Source organism: Crotalus tigris, unplaced genomic scaffold (assembly GCF_016545835.1).
Source record: "Crotalus tigris isolate CLP2741 ecotype Arizona unplaced genomic scaffold, ASM1654583v1 scf7180000023822.163328, whole genome shotgun sequence".
NCBI classification, from domain to species: domain Eukaryota; kingdom Metazoa; phylum Chordata; class Lepidosauria; order Squamata; family Viperidae; genus Crotalus; species Crotalus tigris.
This window is the reverse complement of record NW_024100207.1, coordinates 6,249-29,755: the sequence shown is the minus strand read 5'-3', so window position 1 is coordinate 29,755 and position 23,507 is coordinate 6,249. Positions and strand designations below refer to the sequence as shown.

Genomic DNA, 23,507 nt, shown 5'->3' with positions numbered 1-23,507 from the left:
ATCATAATAGTCAAAAGTGAAATTAATTGTATTCTGCTTTTTAGCTATGGCCCAAACTAATTTGTTCCTCTTTGAAACTGTCTAAACTATTGTTTAATCAAAATTGATAAAGCACGATTTACCAAATAAGGATTGAATATGGAAAGAAGGAAATCATGTTATATAATTTAAAAGCAGGAAAATTGTTTCAAGCATAATTGCTGTGAAGAAAGTTAGTCATTTTAGGTCTTTTTAGTTTTTGTTTTGGTAAGGTTATTTTTTTAGTATTCTTTCAAGCCAAGATTGCAGAAATTATTTATTTATGTGTTAAATTTTATTTGCTGTCTATCACGCTATGGCTACTCTATACGGCTTCTGAGAATTTTCTCTAATGTATTGCAGTTATTTAATTGTTTTCTTTATTCCTTCTCTCTTATATTCTCATCTGCCAATGTATTTATTATAAAAAGTTATTTGCTGCTTCACTGTTAGGAGTCAATAATGAGTAGTTCAAATTCAAAAACAGTAATAATGTAAAATCATAACAACATGAATCAGCTAGATTAATCTTATCCTCACTTCAGTCTCCAAATACACAGTAAAGCATAGTGTATTTAAAATTTTCTTGCATGCTAGAAGCAAGGGTACAGTTCTTTTATTTGGTGGAAGGGTATTCCACAGAAAGAAAACTTTATTTCTTTAATTTAGGTTCAACATGGATGACCTATAATCTTCCATTTCAAAATGGATCCTAATATTCTTCCTTGGCTTTGCAGGCTTGCATATAAGAATTGGGCAGTATCTGACAAGCTATAAGCTTCTCACTACTAAACTAAATGCTAACTACCTGGAATAGAATCATGACCTCAGTACAGACCAAAATGTCAAAATATGCAACCATGCATACGTCAGCCTTTCTTGTGTGCCCAGAGGAACGTACAAATTACTTCATTTAATAGCTCAAGTATGGAAAGAATGCTATTAATAACAAGGAAATTAAAGATTAATATGTATGTTTAATTCAGACAAAAATGCAAATAGATGTATTGGTCCATTGGAAAATAAATTCCAAAGAAATTAATACTGCTTTTGAATCACCACAACATTTTTACAAGCAGAATTTTAAGTTTGAGAAGGACCAATTAGTAATATTTCTTCTTGCACCTTTAATATTTAGCACTAGTATCATTTTTGTTGATCTTTTTAGCATTTCACATATAATATGTATTGACATTCTAGAAAAAATAATACTGAGTTGATTTGTGCAACCGTTTTGAAAGCCATATGTATGTTTCCACCAAAATTTATATTTCTAGATTGTTCACATAAAATTGGATTGCAAGATTATTGGTACTATAAACAATATAAAATGTAAAATATATAAATATGTAAAATATTCAAAATCTTAATTCAAAATGTTGCCTAGCAATTGGATTTTTGAAATAAGTCCAATCGGTAAAAGGCTTTTCTAAATGACCACTCCTGTTCAGAAATCCCATCTGGATTTGGATTGCAACCTTTTCTCTTTAGGTCCTTTGTGTTTCAATCTGTTCTGCACCAAACAACAGAAAGTTGTATTTCATACAAGCAGCATGATGCACTGTGGCATGGGTGTCAAACTCACCATGTGATGTGTCGCAATGTATTGCGACTTTTTTGCATTGCTGGGCTGGGCGCAGCCTCCATATGATGCAACTGGCCTGCGGGCCAGCAGTTTGACACCCTTCCACTATGGTAAAATCAGCATGGTCAGCTTTTAAATAGGAGCATTAAAAAGTTATGCCTGACTAAGTCTCCAGTTGCAAAAATAACTAAATATATAAACTCTGCATGTTTAAATTCAGAAAAAAGCATTAAACAAGAAAGCAAATGGGACTGTGTCAGTATTCATCAAAATAAATTATGCGTGTTCTAAATGGAAGAAGTATTTTATGCTTTCAATACCCCATCTGCAAACAATAACTGCAATGTTAGTTTTTCAGATGGATTCTTAGTATAGCTTAACACAACCAAATGAATTTAGCTAACATTACTTTATAAATGTAAAGATTAACAGTAATGGTTACATATAATGCACAACAGAAAGATTTAATAGTTGTGCAAAGGGATGTGTGTGTGTGTGTGTTTATATAGTCTGTTGTACCAATGGGTCCGAAATTGTTCATTCCAGTTCAGAATACAGTAGGTGGTACACAACTTTACTACATGAACTCTGTGCTGAAATTTCAGCTGATGCTCTTGGTTGCCATGCCAGAACTATGAATGATGTAAGTGGGAGCTTATTTTTCGAGCTAATGATTGACTTATGCTTTTGACAGAACTTCAAACAGTTTTTATGTTTGCTTTGGGATTTTGCACCTGCTTTCTCCTGCAATATATTTTTAGCCAAGTTTAGAGATCTCTGGATGTAGCTGATTCTAACTGCATCATTTCATCTTGGATCACACTCCGATGCTTGCATAAAGCCGTGCTAAATCTTAATTCTATTTTCAAGACGGGTGTTACTGTGCCTACAGTGATAGAAAATGAAGAATCCCCCCAATTATTACTTGGGTACTTTTAAGCAAGCCAGTTAAGGGATATGGAAGAGCACTAGTAAGCAACCTTCTCCTGATCCCATGACTATTGTACCAGGAAAAGTGGAAATTAAACCAGCACAGAGAGAGAGTATATAAAGAACGAACAGATGTGACATCTCTTAAGATTTGTTAAATTGCTGGATAATCCGATCGAATCTGGAGGCTTTGGCTTCTATTGTAGTTGTAAAGATTAGCAATAATTGGTTAGCTAGAACAATCTTTGGGGGCTGAGAACTCCTTCCTTCTTCCATTGATGAGGCCTTTCTTTGTACATTCGCCCACAATTCCGTTTGCGCTGCAGAGTTAAAACACCGTAATCGCTTAGGACCCTATTTTGTATGAAATGGGGCCGGAAAGCAATGAAAGAGGCGGGCGCTTCATTTTGGAAAAGCGAAGGGTTCTCTAAGAGCAGCTCGAGAATTGTGTGGCGGCGACGCTGGGGGTGTCTTTTATTTTAGCCTGCCCAGGGACCTATAGCTGACTGAAAGGACCCAATTGGTACCTCCCTCTGCTCTCCTTGGATATTTGGTACGTTCCTCCTCTGAGCGCCAGAAGAGAGACAGACGAGCGAAGCCGGCGTCTTCAGTGCGAGCGTCGCTTTTGTGTTAAGGTGCGGGGCGGGTGGCTTTCGTTGTCCATCTAGCGGGAAGGCTTTCGTGCAACGGAGCGGCGACCGAGAATTATGGAGTACTCGATGCAGGGAGAAGTATGGAAAGTGCAGACCTTGAAGGAGCTGATCGAGATCCTACATCACTTGTTTGCGAGCGATAAAGTCAATGTGGCCGAAGTGCAAACTTTAATGGAATCTTACGAGAGCAGCCCAGACGAGTGGACCAAATATGCCCAGTTTGACCAATTCAGGTAAACGTGGGGAAACCAGGGAGAGGAAATTAATGCCTGCTACGCCGAGTTATAGCCTCGGAGCTTTAGTTGCTAGTGAATGCAGAGAAAGAAATGCATGTGGTGTGCAACCCTTAGATGAAAAACCATTCTCTTCCGTTGCCCCCTCCCAATTTAAGGTGTGCCCAACTCTGCTACGCGAATCACGTTACACGTATCTAATTTGCAGCTTTCATAAAAATATGCATAATTCATCCCTGATGGATAATGTTTTGATGCCAACATGGTTCCCTTGGTTGCAAATGAAATTAAGTGGGATTTTTTTTAAAAAAAAGAGAGAGAGAAAAGCTCTAACTTGGAGCGAGGGTGAGCCACGCAATCCGGCGCTGGTTGGTAATTTAGAAATGAATGGGGTATCTTAGAAACAGCTGGGGAGAGCTGCTTTGGCAAAACTCCCAGACTGTCTAGCCCAGACTTACTTGCAGTGTGACCCTTTTTATGCTGCAGGACGTCCTTGGTTCTCATTCGAACTGCCGGTTCGGGGAATTAAGGTGGCACCTGGACTAACCAATCTTTGTGTCCAAGAAGGTCATACTAGTTTTATCCTGCCTTTGCAGCTGATATGTTAGAATTTGCATTACCTGTTCAATTTTTCTACCATTTTGTGCATCTGATTACTAGGTGTGAAATTAAGTTGATCGTCTGGTTTTCATTTTTCAAGATTTTCCAAGAATTTCTTCATTTTTTTATACTGAATCTTGAGGAATGCATCTGAAAGGGATTTTGGAGCAATACAACCCTGTCTGTTGCAGAATATAATTTAAAAGAACCGCTGCCTGTCTTGCAGAGATGTAGAGGAGTCACTCTGTAATGTGATGGCTGTCAAATGCAGTTGAAAATCACATTACACAGAATGGCAACTTACAATACAGTCTTGTATTTCCCATGTAATGCTGCAAAGTTGTTATACTTGATTCTGATGCTGGTTTGATTCATAATCCATAGGATGGACTTATAAATTGCATTCACAAACCTCCTAACAACATTAGCATGTAGTATGAACCGAGCCTGTATGGTTAGTTTTTAGCTGTGTGTCTTTTAAATCCAGAAGCTTCATATGAACACATCCAGTTACTATTGGCCCAATTTGTGTGTTCTTTTAGTAGTTACTGTCATATTGATGGGGTCCTGTATAACTGCAACAGGTATTGGATTCTCTTTCCATGTGGGAATGAGATCAAAGGATTAGATATCATCACTCAGTAGAGCTATTTGACATGTGCAGGTTGATTTTAAACAAAAGAGAACTTTGTCCCTTTGACCTTAAGGAACCAAAAGCTAAGTAAACTGCAGCACAGTTGTAATATCTGAATGATCATGCACATTTGTGAATAGCCACTCTAATAAAATAGTTGTTACTACCCATCATTTATGCAGTTCACTCCCCTTGAACCTTATGGTTATCACCTACCATCTTTCATTTCCACAGTCGTATGTGCAAACATATTTTCTGCCTCAACAGAAACTTCATGTGTATGGTTAATTTGGTTTTAGTCTAGCAAATCAAATACGTTGTTATTCTTTAGCATTATGATATTCTTTGTGGTTTATGTCACAACTGTCCAACAAACATATTTCTCTGAGAGAGAATAAGAAATATTAGAGGGAAAAAATAACCTGCATTCAGTGATGTTGAGTGTAGCAACATATATCACATTGATTCCTGCATTATGATAAGTAGGTAAATACTTAATGCAGACCCAACTCTCCGAGCTTGTAGTAGTTTGTGAAGTAATTCTTTAAAGCTGCATCTTTCAATTAGTAGCATATCCCCACTGCCGATTTGAGTGAATCAGTTGTTGTTTATCCTTGCATATAGCCTTCTTGAATCTGATATTGGCCATAGTGCTTGGAAATACTGCTAATCACAGCCAAGAGAAAGCACCAGGTCAGATATGCTGCCTTAACCATTAAGTTATCCTTCCTATATGTAATAAATAAAGGTCAAAAAGTGAGTTCTTAAGGTACATCCAAATCAATATGGTTGTTACATAAATTAATCAGGATTGGCACAAGTTGAATGTTATTCTATGACCTGGTCATGTTTGGCAAAATACCAAAGATCACTCCCAAAACTTTGGAGGGTGACAACTAGTATTTAGAATATAGATGACCTCAGTGGCTGATATAGCAGGCGTGACCCTTCCTGGTACATTACATTTCATTTATTTCATTTCATTCAAAAGAGTTAGCTGACTCCTTATCAGTTTAACCTTCTAAAGTAAACAATGGCATTGATTACTTTTCCCTGTAAGCTGCCAATTGGTTGGTAAATGCGCAACTGTCAGTCAAGGCCATCCTAGTTGCACAGGGTATCTTGCAAAATTACCTTTCTCCTGTCCTTCCAGTTTGCCTGTGAAGAATGTTCCAGATACCACTGAATAAAGAATCCCAAATACATCTGTAAAGTAACTTATCTTGATCAACAGAAATCAAAAGCGCTGTTAACTTTCACATCTTTCTGGGCATCCTGACTACTTTTGTTGTATATTCTGTTAAAAATTATTTAATGTAAATAATTTCATTATTAGGATAGACAGCTGTTTATTTGCAAATGCAAGGGAATGTTACCATCCCTCCCCATACTTTGTGCCTTAGATGGTTAACTGCTATATATTTCTGTTCACAACAAAGGACAGGTATAGAGAGCCTGTGGTTTTAGCAATGTCTGAAGGATAGTAACACCCAGAAGCCTATGTCTCTAACTGGGGCTGAAGCCAGATATATACATCTGGAAGGCCAGGAGTTCTCTACTATAGGTATAGAGGGAAAGAAGATGAAATGATCTAATCATGAGCTAATGGTTAATTAGCATTTCATTGGTTGTCTCCTTTCTCTAAAGTAAATATATTCTATAAATTTAACGGAAACTACTTATTTGAGGCTCAGGTGATTGGAAGCAGAGGGTAAGACTGGAGTGACCAAATAGCTAAGGTTCTTGCTAGGGACCAACTCTGCAAATTGAGTATTGCACCATTTACATCTCCCATCATATTGACAATTAAATGGAAATAATAGCAAGGCCTCTGAGATGCAAACTCCACATTTTCTGATTTGGATGGCAGTGGAAATTTAGGTTTAAACCCATTTGTAGATCCAAATGTTTTGGCTGGATTGATATACTCCCTTAATGGCATTATTACCGTACTAGATGGCTTGATGAAATTGCCTGATACTGTATTATATGAATGCAAGCATGAATATTATCAGGATTACAAATAAAGCAAGTTATTAAATACAGGAAGTCTTTAAAAATTAAGCAATATATCTTGGTACAATAAAGAGCTACGATTAGCTCCTCAGAATAGATGACTTGCCTATAGAGAAATAACTCTCAGGAATTATCTCATATTTAGGATGCTACAAGGTCCCGCTAACAAGTTTATGCACTTTCCTCTCTAAGTCCTATGAAGAGAGTTTGAAGGAGCGGGATATGTTTAACCCTGAGAAAAATCTGAGGGGGAAGATAAAATGATAACATACTTCAAATACCTGAAAGAAGGTCACATAAAATGGGGCAGGACCAGTTTTGTCTCATTCCAAAGGACAAGATTTTGAATAGTGGACTTATGTTACAAAAGGCAGATTATGAAGTGAGGGGAAAACCTTTCTAACTGTGCACTTTGACAGTGGAACCAATTATCCAGGGAGATTCCCCTTCATTGGTTATGTTTATTCATAGACTACAATCTCTGAATAATTGGTTGATTGTGGCTCATCTTGAGCACTATTTGTTTTCCTAAAGTATTCAGGAATCCTTGAAGAAAGTAAGAATCCTTGTTTTCCTTTTCTTGAACCCTTTTGTTGCCTCTACTCCAACTGATGGTCCTCAAGACTCTGGTAAAACGCAAAATAGAATGCATAAGCCTAAATCTGATTATTCCTCTTGTTCATAAATGTCCTGCAGAGAGCTTTACAAAATGACCGTCTGCTCCCAAACAGCTGCCATGCTGTTTACCCATGAAACACACCTGAACTCTGGATAAACCAATAAGGATTTAGTTTTATCAGTGATCAAATTGGAATGGAATTGGTTCTAACCCATCTGTGTCATTTTCACTGATATCAGTGGTGTGTGTGTGTGTGTGTGTGTGTGGGTGTATGTGTATGTGTGTGTGTGTGTGTTCAAAACTGGCAAGATTGCAATTGCAGAACTGCTATCTAAGAGATCAAGGCTACACATACACATACAAAGGGGTAAGGCTTTAATCATGAAGGTGGATGGCCTTTGACACCCTGAAGATGGCACTGGTCACTTTGGGGAAACAAAAATCTATTTTTGAGTCACAGTATATCATAGTATCAGGAAATGTCTGCATTAATACACATTTTTGCTTCATACTTATATAGCGAACTGTGCCTATCAATTAGAAAACAGAAACTGATTTAAGGTGCTCAATGCTCAACTTCCAAAATATTTTTAATTTTAATAACATTTTTAATTTTATTAAAGAGTACAATATACAATAAAAAAATGCAAACTACAAAAAGTAAAACATAAAAAACAAAAAGTAAAAAAACAGAAAAGAAAAAAATATTTAAAAAGAAGATAAAAAGGAACTCCTCCTTTTTCCCAGCAAGTATTAAACAACTTTAACAACTTATCACCAATTTTTCAAATACAACAATCTTTTAATCCCATCTCTCACCTCATTCTCTATAAACATATCTAAAACTCCTTGTCATCCACCGTAATCAGCAAAACTCTATTAAGAGTTACCAGAAATGACCACATCTGTTACACTTAATCTAATAAGACCACTTAATTTCCTTCTTTTCATTCATACCTCCTTTTCTATTTTTCAATTTTTTCTCCCAAACCTTATCCTTCAAATATATTCAATAAACAACCAAAAAAGCTACCAGAAATGTTAACATAATAATTCTAAATTTAATAAAAAAGATTTAAAATATAACAATCTTTTACCCACATAACTCTTTATTATTAACACAAACCTTAAAATATCATCTTTGGTCCTAATCAGAAAAGAAATTAAAAATTGTCAGAAATAGAAATCTTATTTTATTTATTTGTTTCCTAAATTTCTATGCCTAGGCAGCTTAGTCATTTAATAAAAATACCATATGAAACATTAAAATAATAAATAAAGACCATAAATTTAAAATTGTTAAAATTCAATTGACTAAGATAGAGGGGAAGGGAGCACAGTACACACAGGGAGGAGATGGGGTCTGTCTAATTCATTAACCTTCTCCTGAATGCCATTCTCCCATTGGGGCTCCAGGCAGAGGTTGTCAAACCCTTTTAGAAGCCCAAATAAGTCGGTGAGGATTTCACCTCAGTTGGGCACAGTGTTCCCAACTGCAGGCACCACGGCAGAAAAGGCTCTTCTCCTGGACCCCGCCAGCTGAAATTCCTTAACCAGCAGGATCCGCAGCATGTTGCTTCTTCTCAGTAGAGCAAAACCTTAAAAACCTTACAGTCCTAGTCAGAAAAAATCCATTAAAAATTATCAGAAATAACAATCCACTGTTTAACTTTGGCCTAATAACCCACCCTATATTGCTTCTCCTTACTCCCAAGGGGAGTAAGTCTTGAACTTAAGCCCCTAGAAATAATACAATACATTTTTTTTCATTTTGTTTTGTCTTTTCTCAAAAAAAAAAATCAAACACATCTCTTTTATAAATCCAATAAAAAAATTGTATATGCCACTTTTATGGTCTATTTTTGTCATGTCCTGTTTAATTATTAAAACATCAGCACACTTGGTTTATAGGTTCAGCATTTTGTTTTATATCTATCTTATCTTTTTCAGCTTCATATTTAAGTAAATTTGATACTTGTTGAGTGAAACTTGTTTCTCTTCCATTACACTCTCTAATTTTTCAATAATAGCAGAAATTTTTAAGGGTATCTTCTCAATCACTTACTACATACGTATACTTCTGGATGTATCAATTATATTATTTGCTTCTGATGGCTTCTAGGATCCAGTCTTCAAAAACCCAACTTACCATTTTTCCCAAAAATGCAAACATCCAGTTTCCCATAGAAAGGATTTTATAATTTATTTCAATTTTTTAATTCCAAATCCTTTAACTTTTCAAAAACAAAGCACTCAAAAAACATTGTTTGCTATATTCCAAAAATAATATTTTTCAAAGGACTTAGAATTGTATTTAAAACTTCTTTTACCTAGGAGAAGGAATTTTGCCCATTGAATACAGTAGAAACTTGTTGATCTCAACATTCTTAATATTTCCCCAAAGAATAAAAAGATAATTCAAGAAAAGATTAAGAAATGAGGTTTGGTCAAACTTTTTGTCCTTAAAAGACCATGTTACAATGGGTATGTCTAGTCTAACAAAGAGAAAGATTAAGGCTGATTGATACCAATCTTCCAAAGTTTGAAGGGCTGCCCCAGAGAGAAGGTGGGTCAACCTATTCTCCAAAGCACCTGAAGGCAGGACAAGAAGCAACAGATGGAAATTTATCAAAAAAAGATCTGACCTAGAATTAAGGAGAAATTTCCTGATAGTGGGAATAATTAACCAGTGCAACAACTTCCCAGAAGTTCTGGGTGCTCCATCACTGGAAATTTTTAAGAAGAGTTTGGACAGCCATGTGTTTGGAATGATATAGGATATCCTGTTTAAGCAGGGAGTTGGATTAGGAGACCTCCAAGGTCCCTTCCAACTCTGTTATATTGTTACTATTACTTTGATTCCCAACCACTCAACGACTCATAAACGGCCCACAAAACTATGGTTCCTGCAGTTTACTCAACAAGGACCAGCTTTTCTCGAGTGCATGTAATCTTTCCTTTCTCTGACAAGATTTTCGAAGTTCAGATCCAACATCCAACTGCTATCTCAGTCATAAATGCCATCCTCTGTCAACAGGACATCTAGCTCACCACAATGCTCACCAGAAGTCCCCCTCATTAGTCAAGTATTGACTTATGTTTTATAATGTTATTACAAGTTACATAAGAGAAATACAATGTCATCTAATAAAAGCGAGATTTCATTTTCTAGGGCTGGATCATTTTGTTATGTTGTATATCATATATTGGTTGCAATATTTTTGATAACACATTGTCTGTGCATAAGTAAGTTTCCTGCATTTCAATTCTTTCTGTTTTTCATTTGGAAAAAAAATCTCCTTGCAGATAACTTCTAGTTTGCTCCATGTTTGGATGGTTCTCTAGTTTAAAACTACATACATTCACCTGGTAATATTTAAGACAGATAAATTGTGAATAATGTTTAAAAGATGTATTTTGTAATGAAAATCCATTAGGAAACTGTCCTTATTTGCAGCTTTTTAAAAATCAGACTTAATTCAAATGTTTTGGACAATATCTGTTCAGTTTTTTTTCCTGTTCTGCCAGCTGTATTCTGTTATCTTGAATCTTATTGAAGAACTTCCTAATCAGAGACTCTTGTGTAACTCCTACCCTTGACACTCCTTATCTTATTTGTTATAATCTCTTGTTTGCTATATATAACATTGGTATTTCATCAGGAAAATCTCTTCCTTTCTCTTTTGTTGACTCTATGCATACGTGTCCATGCATATGTGCACACGCTATATATTGTTATATAACTTTTCCTTTGGGGTGTAAAATAACTCACACAGAAAAGTAGCTTTCTTTAATATGACTATTTGGAAATTATCTAATCCAAGAAGGATTTGGGTTATATTGTCAACTGGATTGCAAATTTGTTTTTAATAAATTTGTTTGGAATTTTAGAGCACTATATACATGTATTTTTTTAAAAAAATGATTTGATGCTGGACTTCCTTTGAAATGAGAGAAGAATCTTGGAAAAGATTAGTATAAAATAGAAAGAGATGGAGAAAAATGCATGTAATGTAATACTTGTGGCAGAAAATAATTATATTTGTTCCTCCAGGGTTCAAGAAATATCCATCTGCATCAGTGCTTCTCAACGTTTGTGTGACGGCGACCCCCGTCACACAAATGTGCCGCGCATGCACGGCACCGCCCCATGCACGGCGGCACCCCCATGCGCGGCACTGCCCCATGCGCGATGCCACCCCCATGCACGGCGCACATGCGCGGCGCCACCCCCATGCGTGGTGCCACCCCATGCGCGGTGCCACCCCCATGCACGGCGCACATGCGCGGCGGCGCCCCCCAAGGGGGAAAAATGGCAGATCGCCTTGTTTGACGACCCCTGAGAAATGGTCAATCGACCCCAAATGGGGTCGCGACCCATAGGTTGAGAACCGCTGATCTGCATAGAGTGAAAGGTCAGGCATGGGGAGCCGAAGAGGAAAATTCCCCCCCCCCACACACACACACATACACCATAGAGAAAAATTCCACAAGTAGACTCGCATATTCATTGGAGTTCACTAAACCTTAAGGAAGTATTTTCAAAAGAAAGCAAAAAATCTTAAAAGCTGGTGTCCACTATTAATCACATAGTCCAATGGTGAAGAGACCATGCTAGAAATCAGGAAATCATGAGTTCTAATTCTGCCTTATGTATGAAAGCTGTCTGGGTGACTTTGAGCCAGTAGCTCTCTCTCAGCCCAACCCACCTCACAGGATTGTCGTTGTCAAGAAAATAGGAAGAGGAAGGAGTATGAAGTACATACATTATCTTGAGTTTTTTTATAAAAAATAATAAAGGTGGGATAAAAAAACTCTAAATAAATATATGCTTTAGTCTATGTCTTGCAATCTGTTTAAATCATTTGACATGTGATTATTGTCCAGCATCTGCCTGTAAAATAACTCAGTATTATTTTCTGAATACTAGCATGCTATAAGTGCTCATAATATCAAAGGATGCAAAATTGTTTAATGTCTCAATACAGAAATAACCTTTAACGTGAAGTGCTTTTGGAACAGGAGGCAGCCTGTCTATGCCATTTCATATCTTCTTAAAAATTGTTTCTGCTTCTTGAAGGTAAAACTTAACAAAGGCTCCCTGATGTTTTATCGTTTCAGATACACAAGAAATCTTGTAGATAAAGGAAATGGAAAATTCAATCTGATGATCTTATGCTGGGGAGAAGGCCATGGCAGGTTTGTAATTAAGAAGATACTAATGGTCAAAATTCTGTGGATGCGATTTTACAATGTGAATACACTTGAATGCACTCTGAAGAGAATGTTATTTATGTTGTAACTTATCAATAGATTTTTAAAGTCCACCTTTCCAACATATTTATAATTTTTAAATTCACAGATCAAAACCAAATATGCAACAGTTATCAATGACCATGTTTTTGTATACCTGATTACTTCTAATGGTCACTGGTTATTTGGTGAGGCTTCATTAGTGCTTGCTGGTTTCTCTTGAAGAAGATTTTGTTTTTCCGTAAGAGTATAATGCATTCGGCCTGCATTAGTTAGTCAGAAAAGATAGAGCTTGCTTTAACTTCAGGAAAGCAAATGAAGATGTGCTTTGTTTTCTGCCCGCATTCAACAACCACCAAGATTAATCCAAAAGAAGACCATGTTTTATAATGCTGCTATTTTAAGTCCCCATCTCCAGAACCGAGACTCTTAATACCACTTCTCATAAGAGAATAATTACCAAAAAGGTGGCTCAAAAATACAATCTCCCCATACACACGACACATTTTTTCGCAATTTTGTGATTTCTAGAAATTTTGCACACTTATTCATGTGTTTTCTTGGCAACAGTATATAAAGGGTTTTCCATTGCCACCTTCCGGACTTCCAGGTCTCGGTCCCTCATTCTCACCCATACAAATACCAATCACACCTGACCCCTTTCAGCTTAACTGAGATCAGACATAACTTTTTTTAGAAAAAGAAATAAGCATCAGTTATAGAACTTCTATTCCTGGAAAGGCAACCCCCCCATTTTTTAATATTTAATTTAGAAGCATTTTTTGTTATACTTTAACATTATTTGCGTATGACTTCACAAGTGAGCCAAGAACTAGTCTATGAGTCCTGTCCATGCATACCATATTGGAGAATGGGGAGGATTCCTTTATAATACAGTATTCATTCCCCCTTCATCCCATTTTTATTCTAACTGTAACTGTCCCAAATTGTGGGTATTAAAGAAGATTAAGATCACCTAATTCTAGCATTTTAAGAGCGGGGCAATAAGAACAAGAGGCCCAGCATCACATTTGATACTAACACTGACACAGTCAGCTGTGTACAAGATCCTCTAGGAGCCTGAAGAATGCGCTTCTCCAGAACCCAGTCCACATAATGTGGTTATATGATTGTCTAGTGTGCAGTGATTTCCACATGGGTTCACCACTAAAAATCATATACGTAGGAATATCACCAAATTATGGTACACATCAAATGCTGGTGGACATCTGGATTCCTTCATAAATGTTCATCCTATCCCTGCAATCTTCAGTGATAAGCTTTCACTGCCAGCTACAAATGACAAAAACAGGGTGAGCATTGCAAACATATGTTATAAGTGGTTTTATAGCTTAGCCAAAAATAGTTCTTGAAAACAGCTTGTCATTTTATTTCTGGTTTTTGCAGGACTGCTATCTTGATTGCTTTTGTCAGAACAAGCTGCTTTAGCACCACTTGGTGACTTCTTTCTTTGTACTTTACTACAATGGTAGCAGGGTTTTCATTGCTCTGACCAGCCTCTATAAGATGGCTCCAGGGTTTGACTGAAAGAGCATTGTGTTATGATGGCTACTTAAAACCAGAGTAGAATACTTCTCTTATTCCTTCTCCACCCCAGTTTTTTCCTTCTTTTTTTTCAATCTGCCAATATCTCTCTGAAATGTTGGCAATGTGGCAAAGGATAACGTATCCCTTTTACGTGCAAGAATGGCTTGGAATCCTGAGATCCTGAAATAACAGTTGTTCTCAGCTCTCAGGCCTCTAGGGCAGACATGTCAAACTCACGATGTCACATGACATTGTACGACGTATCGGAACTTTCCCCCCATTGCCAGCAATGGGGTGGGTGCAGTTTCCTCGTGACGCGTCCAGCCCACGGGCCGGCACTTTGACACCCCTGCTCTAGGGCAGCTATGCTGGCTCAGGAATTCTGGGAATTGAAATCCACAAGTTGTAAAGTTGCTGTAGTTGCCCATCTCTGCTCTATGGTAAAACTGGTTTCCATGACATGGAAGGATAATGAGCTTTGTAAGACAGAAAAGGTCCTGCTCTATTTTTTAGCTCGTTCCTTAGTTAATAAGAAACAGAATAATACTGCTTCTGGTTTGTTTTTTATTTGTTTTGTTTTTCTGGAATATATGCTATTAATTTTGGAAAAGTATTGTGGATCATTTCTACTTTAGTTTGCACCCATTACATTCCTGTTAATCCTTATACTAGATCAGATCAGAGCAAGCACACGATCACCCAATTCAGCTGCAAAAATATAGCTTGATGCTTACTTAGCAGCAAATATTGAAAACAGTAAACTGGCAAGACTGTAATAAAGGCTGGCAAAATAGAGAGGGAGACGTGAACCACAAGCAAACAAAATTTATATTGTCTCAATTATTTATCAAAAGACATAGAACTTTCCACTGGAAACAGTATACTGGGGAATTAGCATGGACATTCTCAAACCAAGTGACCGACTATTGCAGCCTTATTTCCATTCCAGAGATGGAAAGTAGGATACCAAGTGATCCCTCTTCTATTCTGCATGTGAAGAAAACCATTTTGTGCATATTGATGGTATACACAGCAATTACAACCATATTCACAATTTTTTCCATCACATTTATGGCCAAAATTGAGGGATTACAGGTACTTGGGTGTTAGAAAGATTATTTAGCATGATGTTCTGCTGGGAAGCTGCAGTAGTGTCTAGTAAATTTGCTTACAAATTTGCTTGTAGTCAAATGCATTTAAGGTGCCAACATCGCTTAATACATTTCAGTCCCTTATAAGAAAAGTAGGACTCTGAGAACACTACTGTTGATAAAATAGTAGGGCAGTGAGATCTGTAATAGTAAATCTATGGGTAAGAGTTGTTTCTACATAGTTTAACACTGTTTCCAAACCTAAATATTGGCTGTCTTGGTTCTATTTCTGTCCTAGCCTCTTTGAAATATGTGTATTTTATAACCTACTTTATTTTTTTCCCCCTTAACTGTGTTGCACAATATAAGTACGTGGCATTTATTTTCTATTGCAAAACAGACAGAGAAAACAAATACTGCCAAATTGGTTTTTAATAAAAAAGATGTGCAAACATATCATATAAGTACTAACACTCAGAAATATAGCATTAATAATGGTAGATCTTAAAGCATATTAGGAAGCTTGCAGGACAAAAATTTTATAACTAGCATATAAATAAGGATGCCTGTATGAAAGAAATAATTGCAGACTGAGTTTACAATTGAAGGGTCAGTGTAAAACAGTGGTTCTCAACCTTTCTAATGCCGCAACCCCATAATACAGTTCCCCATGTTGTGGTGACCCCCAACCACTTATACATCACTGGGTGCCAGGGGCGTGGCCAAAGAAAAGGGGGAAAAATGGCGGACAGCCTTGTTTGGCGACCCCCGTGAAATGGTCGTTCGACCCCAAATGGGGTCCCGACCCACAGGTTGAGAACCACTGGTGTAAAATTTTATTTAAGTAAAGAAAAAAGTAAAGATTGCATCTGAACTGTCCACTTTTGCTGAACTATAGTTCCCAACACCCTCACCATGAATCATTTGGTTGGGATACTGGGATTAAGAGTTTAGCTTGGATATTGAAAGTTGGCTGCTTTGGAGCATTGTAAAGATAAGACTTGTTCGAACAGAACTCAACCCCTGGTTAATTCAGAGATATGTCTGTAGTTTTCTTGGCAACAAGGAATAACTGGTTTTCCAGGGTATTTCCCCCCCCACACTTCTCAGTCTAATTTACAATTCTGGAATTTCCTGGCAATCTGCAATCCAAATACTAAGCAGGCCCAAGCCTTGCTTAGCTTTTCCAAATCAGCCAAAGATGGTGGTTTATTGCTGTTACCTAACTGGATTAGAACATTATATTCATGATAATTGAATTTGTAGGGCATGTTACGCCGTGCAAAACAGCAATTATTTTTGTTTATTGCCAATGTGCTGTCTGGGAATTCTGGAAATAGCATTTTAACTCTTTGGAAAATGCCAAATTGTGGAAAATTGATCTAGTATATAACACAGACACACACACACACACATACAACACATCTTACAGCAGGGGTTCCCAACCCGAGGTGCAAGATGATATTCCAGGGGGTGTGAAAACTTAGGTTTTCAAAATTACAGTGTATATCCATAATTCGTTATTTTAAACTTTTGTAAGGGGTGTGAGAATATATTAGAAGTGTTCTAGGGGTGCGGGGTATAGAAAAGGTAGGGAGCCGCTGCCTTATAGGCATCAATCTTTCTGACTTTATGCATTTTTTGAAATCTCTGTTTTTGTAGTAGTATCCATGATCACACAGATTCACACTGTTTTATGAAGCTACTTCAAGGAAACCTAAAGGAAACTTTGTTTGAGTGGCCTGGCAAAAAGGGGACTGGAGAGATGTTAAAAAAATCAGAAAGAGTGTTAAAGAGAAATCAGTGTGCCTATATTAATGGTAAGTCATTTTGCTTTGGTATTTTTAAATTTAACATTACTTTCCCCAATAGTGATCTATCATTAAAGTTTAATTTTTTATGGTATGGTAAAAGTCATGACATGGTGCTTCTATGATTTTTTGGGAAATAACCTTATTTTTCCTGCTTCTGTAAATGACTTGTTTGTTTTGCTTGCTTATTTATATATACATACGTGCATGCATGCATGATTTTTATTCCATAGCCTTCAACAGACTAAGGGAAGTTCATTTAATCTCCTTACAATTTTAACAGTTTACTTCCAACAGAGACCAACTGACGTGGCATCTACTGACAGCTTGGTAATTCAAAAAGGTCTTATTGATATCCCAACTGCCATCAAAACCATTGCTTAGTGCAAGGAACATAGGTTGCCCCTCTGCCGATTATTCATTTATCACTGAGTCATCTCACCTTCTCTTTTCCTTTGGCATATTTTGTCTAGTAATATTTATTATGATTCAGCTCTGTTCTCTAGTCCTAGAGGACAGGAGTGGAACAGGAGATACTGCTTGATCCTCCCAAATGCTGCCAATCTCACTCTTGTAAAAAAAATAAATAAATAAAAAAATGGGGAAGATATAGGAATCCCAGAATTGTTGCATCTTTACGACAGAGACATACCCTGTGAATTCCTAGCTTGTCCTTAAAAAAAGCCCCCCTTCATTTTGCAATATTGGCTATTACCTAGGGAAAAGAAACTTCAAAGATTATATTTTCTACCCTGGACAGCATGTTACTATATAGGGGAAAAAGATGATTTAATTGGAGACAAAATTGAACTGATTTTTAGAAAATAACTTTATTGACAACAAAACAAAACAGAGAAAAGAGAATATGTTCAGTTCATGTTAGTACACCATTGTTTGAATATTTTTCTAACTTTGGAGACAAGATAGAGGATAGATAGAAAGAACAACAGTTGAAAATACACCAGTCCTTAATTTAAAATACTGACTAGATTTCCTTTCCTAACAGCTTGTAATTTTCCATCATTTTTTTCTCCAGAAAGCTAAACTATTTCTTTCTAATCTGTGTCATTTTGACTTACTGTATACATAATAACTAAAACGTTGGATTCTATATAATTTTGATAGCGGGGATTTCAGCCAGAAAACAGAAGACCGTAAGTTTTCATTTGACCTTAAGCATGAAGGGCCAGTCACTCTCTTTCAGCACAACTCACCTCACAGGATTGTTGTTGTGGGAAAAATAGAAGGAGGAAGAAGAATTAGGTACATTTGCCACTTTGAATTATTTGTAAAAATAATAGAGAGGGGATAAAAATATTTAAAAAGATCAGTAGTTTGATCCCAGAGATTATCTTCCTGTCTCATAATAGCTACCTAATATTTTTAATAAGCTTTCACTTACCTTGCTGCTACTAAGTTTTCCTTATCTTCAAACCACATAATTTTCCATTACATTCCTGAGAGTTGTCTTCAGTTTGTTTTATTTGTTCTGTTTGTCACAGTGTTTTTCCTTTCTCCCAAGCTGTCGTCTTATCTACCTCTGGCCATCCATAAAACATCCATTTCTTTTTTAAAAAAATATTTCCCTTCAAACCATCTTTCAGCTATATGGTTGCACAAATTACATGCTTACAGTAGATGTTGAACGTTGCAAATTATCTGTTCTTTAAGTTTAGAAAACTTTGTTCTGCATGGCCATATTCTTAAATAATAAAGAAAACTAAACCATTCCTGACTAAATTAGAAGCTACTTTTGGTACTAGGCACTTCTGGGTCACTGTCCCTCCATTTGTTTAAAATAACAAAAAAGAAAATTATGTGACTCCATATCTGTAGATATACAATGGCAGGTTTAGTATCTTCTTTCTCTCCAAGTAGAGGAAAAATGGGTGCCTAACCTTTCCTGTTTTTCCTGGCCATTTTACTTTCCTGGCTTGGTGCTGGAATTCAGAAGAAGAGGCTAAGCTTGAGCTAACCTTCTCTTCCAACTCCAGATGCAAATGAAATCCAGGTTAATGAAATCTTCTTAATATCTGGCATTTGACCTATATATCATTGCTTAAAGTCCTTTACATCAGTTAGCCATGAAGCTAGACATGACACTTTCTAATTTTTTGGCTTTTTTCCTCTCAACTTTGTCAATCTGTACATACCAAGAAGGATGTCCTGGTAGTACTACGTACTTTTCAACCAAGTATTGTGATTTAAGAAATGCTAACACCATGTGCATATCAAAAGAAGGAACCCATAACCATATTCCAGTTCAGCACCAAATATCTTTCTGCCAGCTGGATGACACTGAGACAGCTATATGTGCATGGTGTCCAAACTAAATAGACCCCTTGCTGCTATTCTGGCAGTCAGAAGAGGAGAAAATGTAATTTCTTTTGATGCACAGGTCTATGAAAACCTTGAAAAAGGTAGCCAGGTTCTCTGCTGCTAGCTTCATTCAAACACCGATAGTTTAGGTTCTCCATCCCCAAATACACATTCCCTTTCCCTGAAAAGACTGATCATTTGAGCATCTTTTGATAACTTTGAGGTTTGTTACACTTTATTTTATGTATGTGTATGCTCGCTTTGGATATTTATTTTATCATGTTTGTTTGTGACAGTAAGTAGCTAATCAATATATATGTTTGAATACAAGTTGAAAATAACAGGTTCCTTCCTAATCTGAATATTTGGATTCATATGGCCAGCTGAGATTGCTGTTGACTTGATTAAATATCGTGTGTGAGCGCTGTCAAAGACTTTAATACATACATTGTTTTTCTTTTCTGGCATTTCTTCCCATTCAAATTGCAGTTTTATATAATAAGAATAACTTCTGTTTCTGCAATTTTCCCTCAGTGCAAATGTACAGCTCCTGAAAAAATGACCTACCAAACAATCCAATGACAGACAACAAGTAAAAATGGCAACTGCCAAATAAATGTAATCCAGCCACATCTCCCAGTGCTTTGTGTGGTTCTTTATCTATCTGTCTATCTGTTTTTTTTTTATTTTCATTTTTTAAAAAAACCCATAATAGACTATTTTAGGATTGAAATCATTGTAAATAGACTTAGGAAGCCATTCATTGCTCTTTCACCATTTTGTCTTCAATTTTTTAAAAAAATGAGATGGAGTCTTTAAAGTGCTCTTTTGCGGAGCTGGTCTATGTCCAGAAAGGAGCACTGTCTTTCTAGATTTGCATGACACAACGTGATTCAGTAGTATAAACTTCAGTTACTCCAGAATACTTTGCTGGGAGTCCAATGCCGATTAAAAAATAAACTGGGTTCCTGGATATGCATGCTAGGCCTTTGAAAGACCTATTTAAATATAGCGTGTTAATAAAGCAGCGGGTGAAACTGTCACCTAGTGGGCTTCATGGAAGGGTGGAACTGAGAACTTGGGATCTGCCCAAGCTAACTGCTGCACTGCATTGATTTGTTATTCTTTGTAGACTCCATTGGTTTGCATCGTGTGGAGAACCCAAGCCATACCGAAACAGCTGTCAGTCTCCACTTGTACAGTCCACCTTTTGAAATCTGCCAGACCTTTGATCAAAGAACTGGACATAAGCAAAAAGTTAAAATGACGTTCTATAGTCAGTTTGGAGAAAGGACTCCATATGTAAGTATCACTATGTGTCTTGTCATTTGTGGTTGTGCTGAGAGAAGCAATGAGAAAGCAGCCAGGAAAAATACTGTAACCATGGTTAGACAAGGATATTAAAAACATAATAAGCTTCAGAATTATTGAAGAGGAAAAAAAATACACACTGGATTTATTATAAAAGTTTATATTTTGACCTTTTTCATTACTAAAAAATAACTTCCAAATAGAAAATATTGTACACATTCAGGATGGCCCGTCTTCATTTGAACATTTCATATTGCAACTCTGTATATATATTTTTAAAGGAGAATAAAAAAAAGGAGGGTGCCCTTTGAAAAAAGAACAAAATATTGGAACTTGGTAAATCAGAATAGGCTAGTGTCCTTATTCCAATGTGGTTCCCTCAGGACAGACATTTGAAGAAAATTGAATTATGCAGTTCTTTGCCTTCAGTGTTAAAAATGCTGGTCTGCATGATAGCCTTTGAGAAATGTCTCAGCTAAAAAAAGAATAAAACCAATTATTATTAACCATTATTATTGATAGTAGTTTAACACTAATAAATGATGATAATTATATATTTTTAGGTATTTCACAAATCAATTCCACTCCCCCTTATATGAAACAAGCAAATTTGTTTTATATCTCAGGAAATTATTGGAAAACGTAATAATACTTAATGCTACATTTTTCAGTCATACAGTTATTTAGAATTTCATGCCACAGAGACCATCTGCTTCATTTAAAATAACTGAAAACTCTCAATTTATCTCTTTCTTTCTTTAGACTTCAGCAATTTCTCAAGAGAACAACTGAGAAGCACAAAACATACCGACATATATTCTTTTATTTTCTTAGAAATTGTTTGAGCAAGAGCAGAAGGATTATGTGGCTAATGCCAGTATCAAGCTGTATCTTTATGCAGGACTACATAGCTGTCCTATATGAAAAGCAGCTTTTTAGCTATGATTCTTTCTTTCTCTCTCTCATACGTAAACACTAAAATGCAGAATATAGAAGATTCTTGCAGACAACCAACAAATATAAGAGCATGGGGCGGGGAGCAGAATGCCTCTGATTAATTCTAAGACTGTGCACACAAACATTGTACTTAGCAGGCCTTCAGAATGAATGTACACTACTTAAACTAATTTTATAACTTGTCAAACTCCACTCCATGTTCACATTAATTCCTATCTAGTGTATGCTTTATGATGCAAAGATAATTCTTTTTATCACGGATGTAATAATTTGTTGGAATTTTAATTGTGCATTTTAAAATCTAACGTGGAAGTACTATCTTTTTTAGTAAAAGCAATAAAGTGTGTCCTGTACAATGTTTTATTCAGAAAAAAAAGTGTCTGTGATTAAGTTAAGGATGATGAAAGGGCTCAACTGTTAATGTTTCAGTTGGGTTGTATTATTAAAACCTGTCCAATTCCTTAATAAAACTGATTTATAGACACACTTCTACTATTAAATTATTTTTTTAAAAAATATAGTGTTAATGATGAATTTGGTCCACAGAAACTGGTCAATATTTTTGTTAGACCCAACCATTACTAAGGACAAGGGGAGAAAGAATAGTGATTTTTATTTTAATTTTTTTCTGAATCTGGGATGCTTATAAACACCATATCTAGCACTAGAAACTAAAATGCACCGAGCAAGTATTCCATTTTTTTCTTCAACAGAATTCTTTCTTCTGACAAAAAAGATTTGGTTGATTTGCTAATTAAAATTGGAACTCTCTTTAACAGAACAAAGACCATGTACTTGTGCAGAATCTGACAGCAATAACTTGGGAGTTCACTTCAGTAAACTACTGGTAGTAGAGCTTATATTACATAAATGTGCAAAAATAGAGTTGGGGATACTTTCTTCCTAAATTATGTTCACTTCAGTGACATTTGTATAGTTCCAATAAAATTCAAGGCCAGAGTTACTGAATGTTACAACGGTTCTTATTTTAGCAGCTTATCATTGTAGCTGTACTAAATGTCATGGAAGCTACTTTCAAAATTTAATTATTTATATAAATTATATAACACGGAGCTTTCAAGGCTCCAGCCCAATAATTTAAATAAGAGTATGTATGTATAAATGTGTGGATGTGTGTGTGTGGCAGGTCGAGCACTATATAATCATAAAATAATATTATAAAAGTCAATCAAGAACGAGTTTGGTATAGCGGTTAAGGCACCAGCTACAAACCAGACTCTGATTTCTGCCTTAGGCACATAAAGGCTCTTTCTCTCTCAGATTTAGGAAGAAGGAAAAGATAATCCTCTTCCCAAAATGCTGCCAAGAAAACTGCAGAGAGTAGTCCAGGCAACAGTGACTCAAAGGCACACACAGACACAAAAGTCAACTACCTACATGAAACAAACCATTTTGTGGAAAACAATGTGAGTGCCTCCTCCCACTTTGGAGATAAAGTCTTCTATAACAAGGAGGGCACTATACAGAAGGATTGTATAGGAGTCCACATCCCTTTGATCTTTCCTAGTATGGGGCCCTTAAGCATGGGATCCTACTCGCACAAACGGAGACCATATTTAAGTTAATGGATTGGTTCTAGGATGACTCTAGGTAAAGTCAACCCAAGCTTGTTGTAGCCTGCAAATTCAGGATCAGGATTTCCATACATCTCTAATTTGGGCAGGAGGTCATTGTAAAACTGAGAAAAATCAGCATATTGATGATACTTTACTCAAAATCAATTGATGACCTGTACCAGTGATTTAATATAGATGTTTAAAAAGGGCAATGTGTTGTGTGCTACAAGACTCTATATTAGAGTACTCATAGGTTTGACTTCATTTCCCATTGCTTCAGCCAACTGAAAGAAGTCATTAGGGCAGAACAGATGAAGATAGCAAGAGCAAGAGCGCTTATGCTTACAGTATA

At 36.3% G+C, this 23,507-nt stretch overlaps 1 protein-coding gene across 1 annotated transcript; it reads left to right on the top strand.

Moving 5' to 3' along the window:
* Positions 1-2,104: 2,104 nt before the first annotated feature.
* On the top strand, positions 2,105-22,094 carry CDO1 (cysteine dioxygenase type 1). Its single transcript, XM_039321728.1, has 5 exons — positions 2,105-3,419; positions 12,410-12,487; positions 16,843-17,000; positions 20,443-20,612; positions 21,384-22,094. Exons 1-5 carry the CDS (start codon positions 3,241-3,243, stop codon positions 21,411-21,413), a joined length of 615 nt encoding a protein of 204 aa, XP_039177662.1. The 5' UTR covers positions 2,105-3,240; the 3' UTR covers positions 21,414-22,094.
* Positions 22,095-23,507: the final 1,413 nt, after the last annotated feature.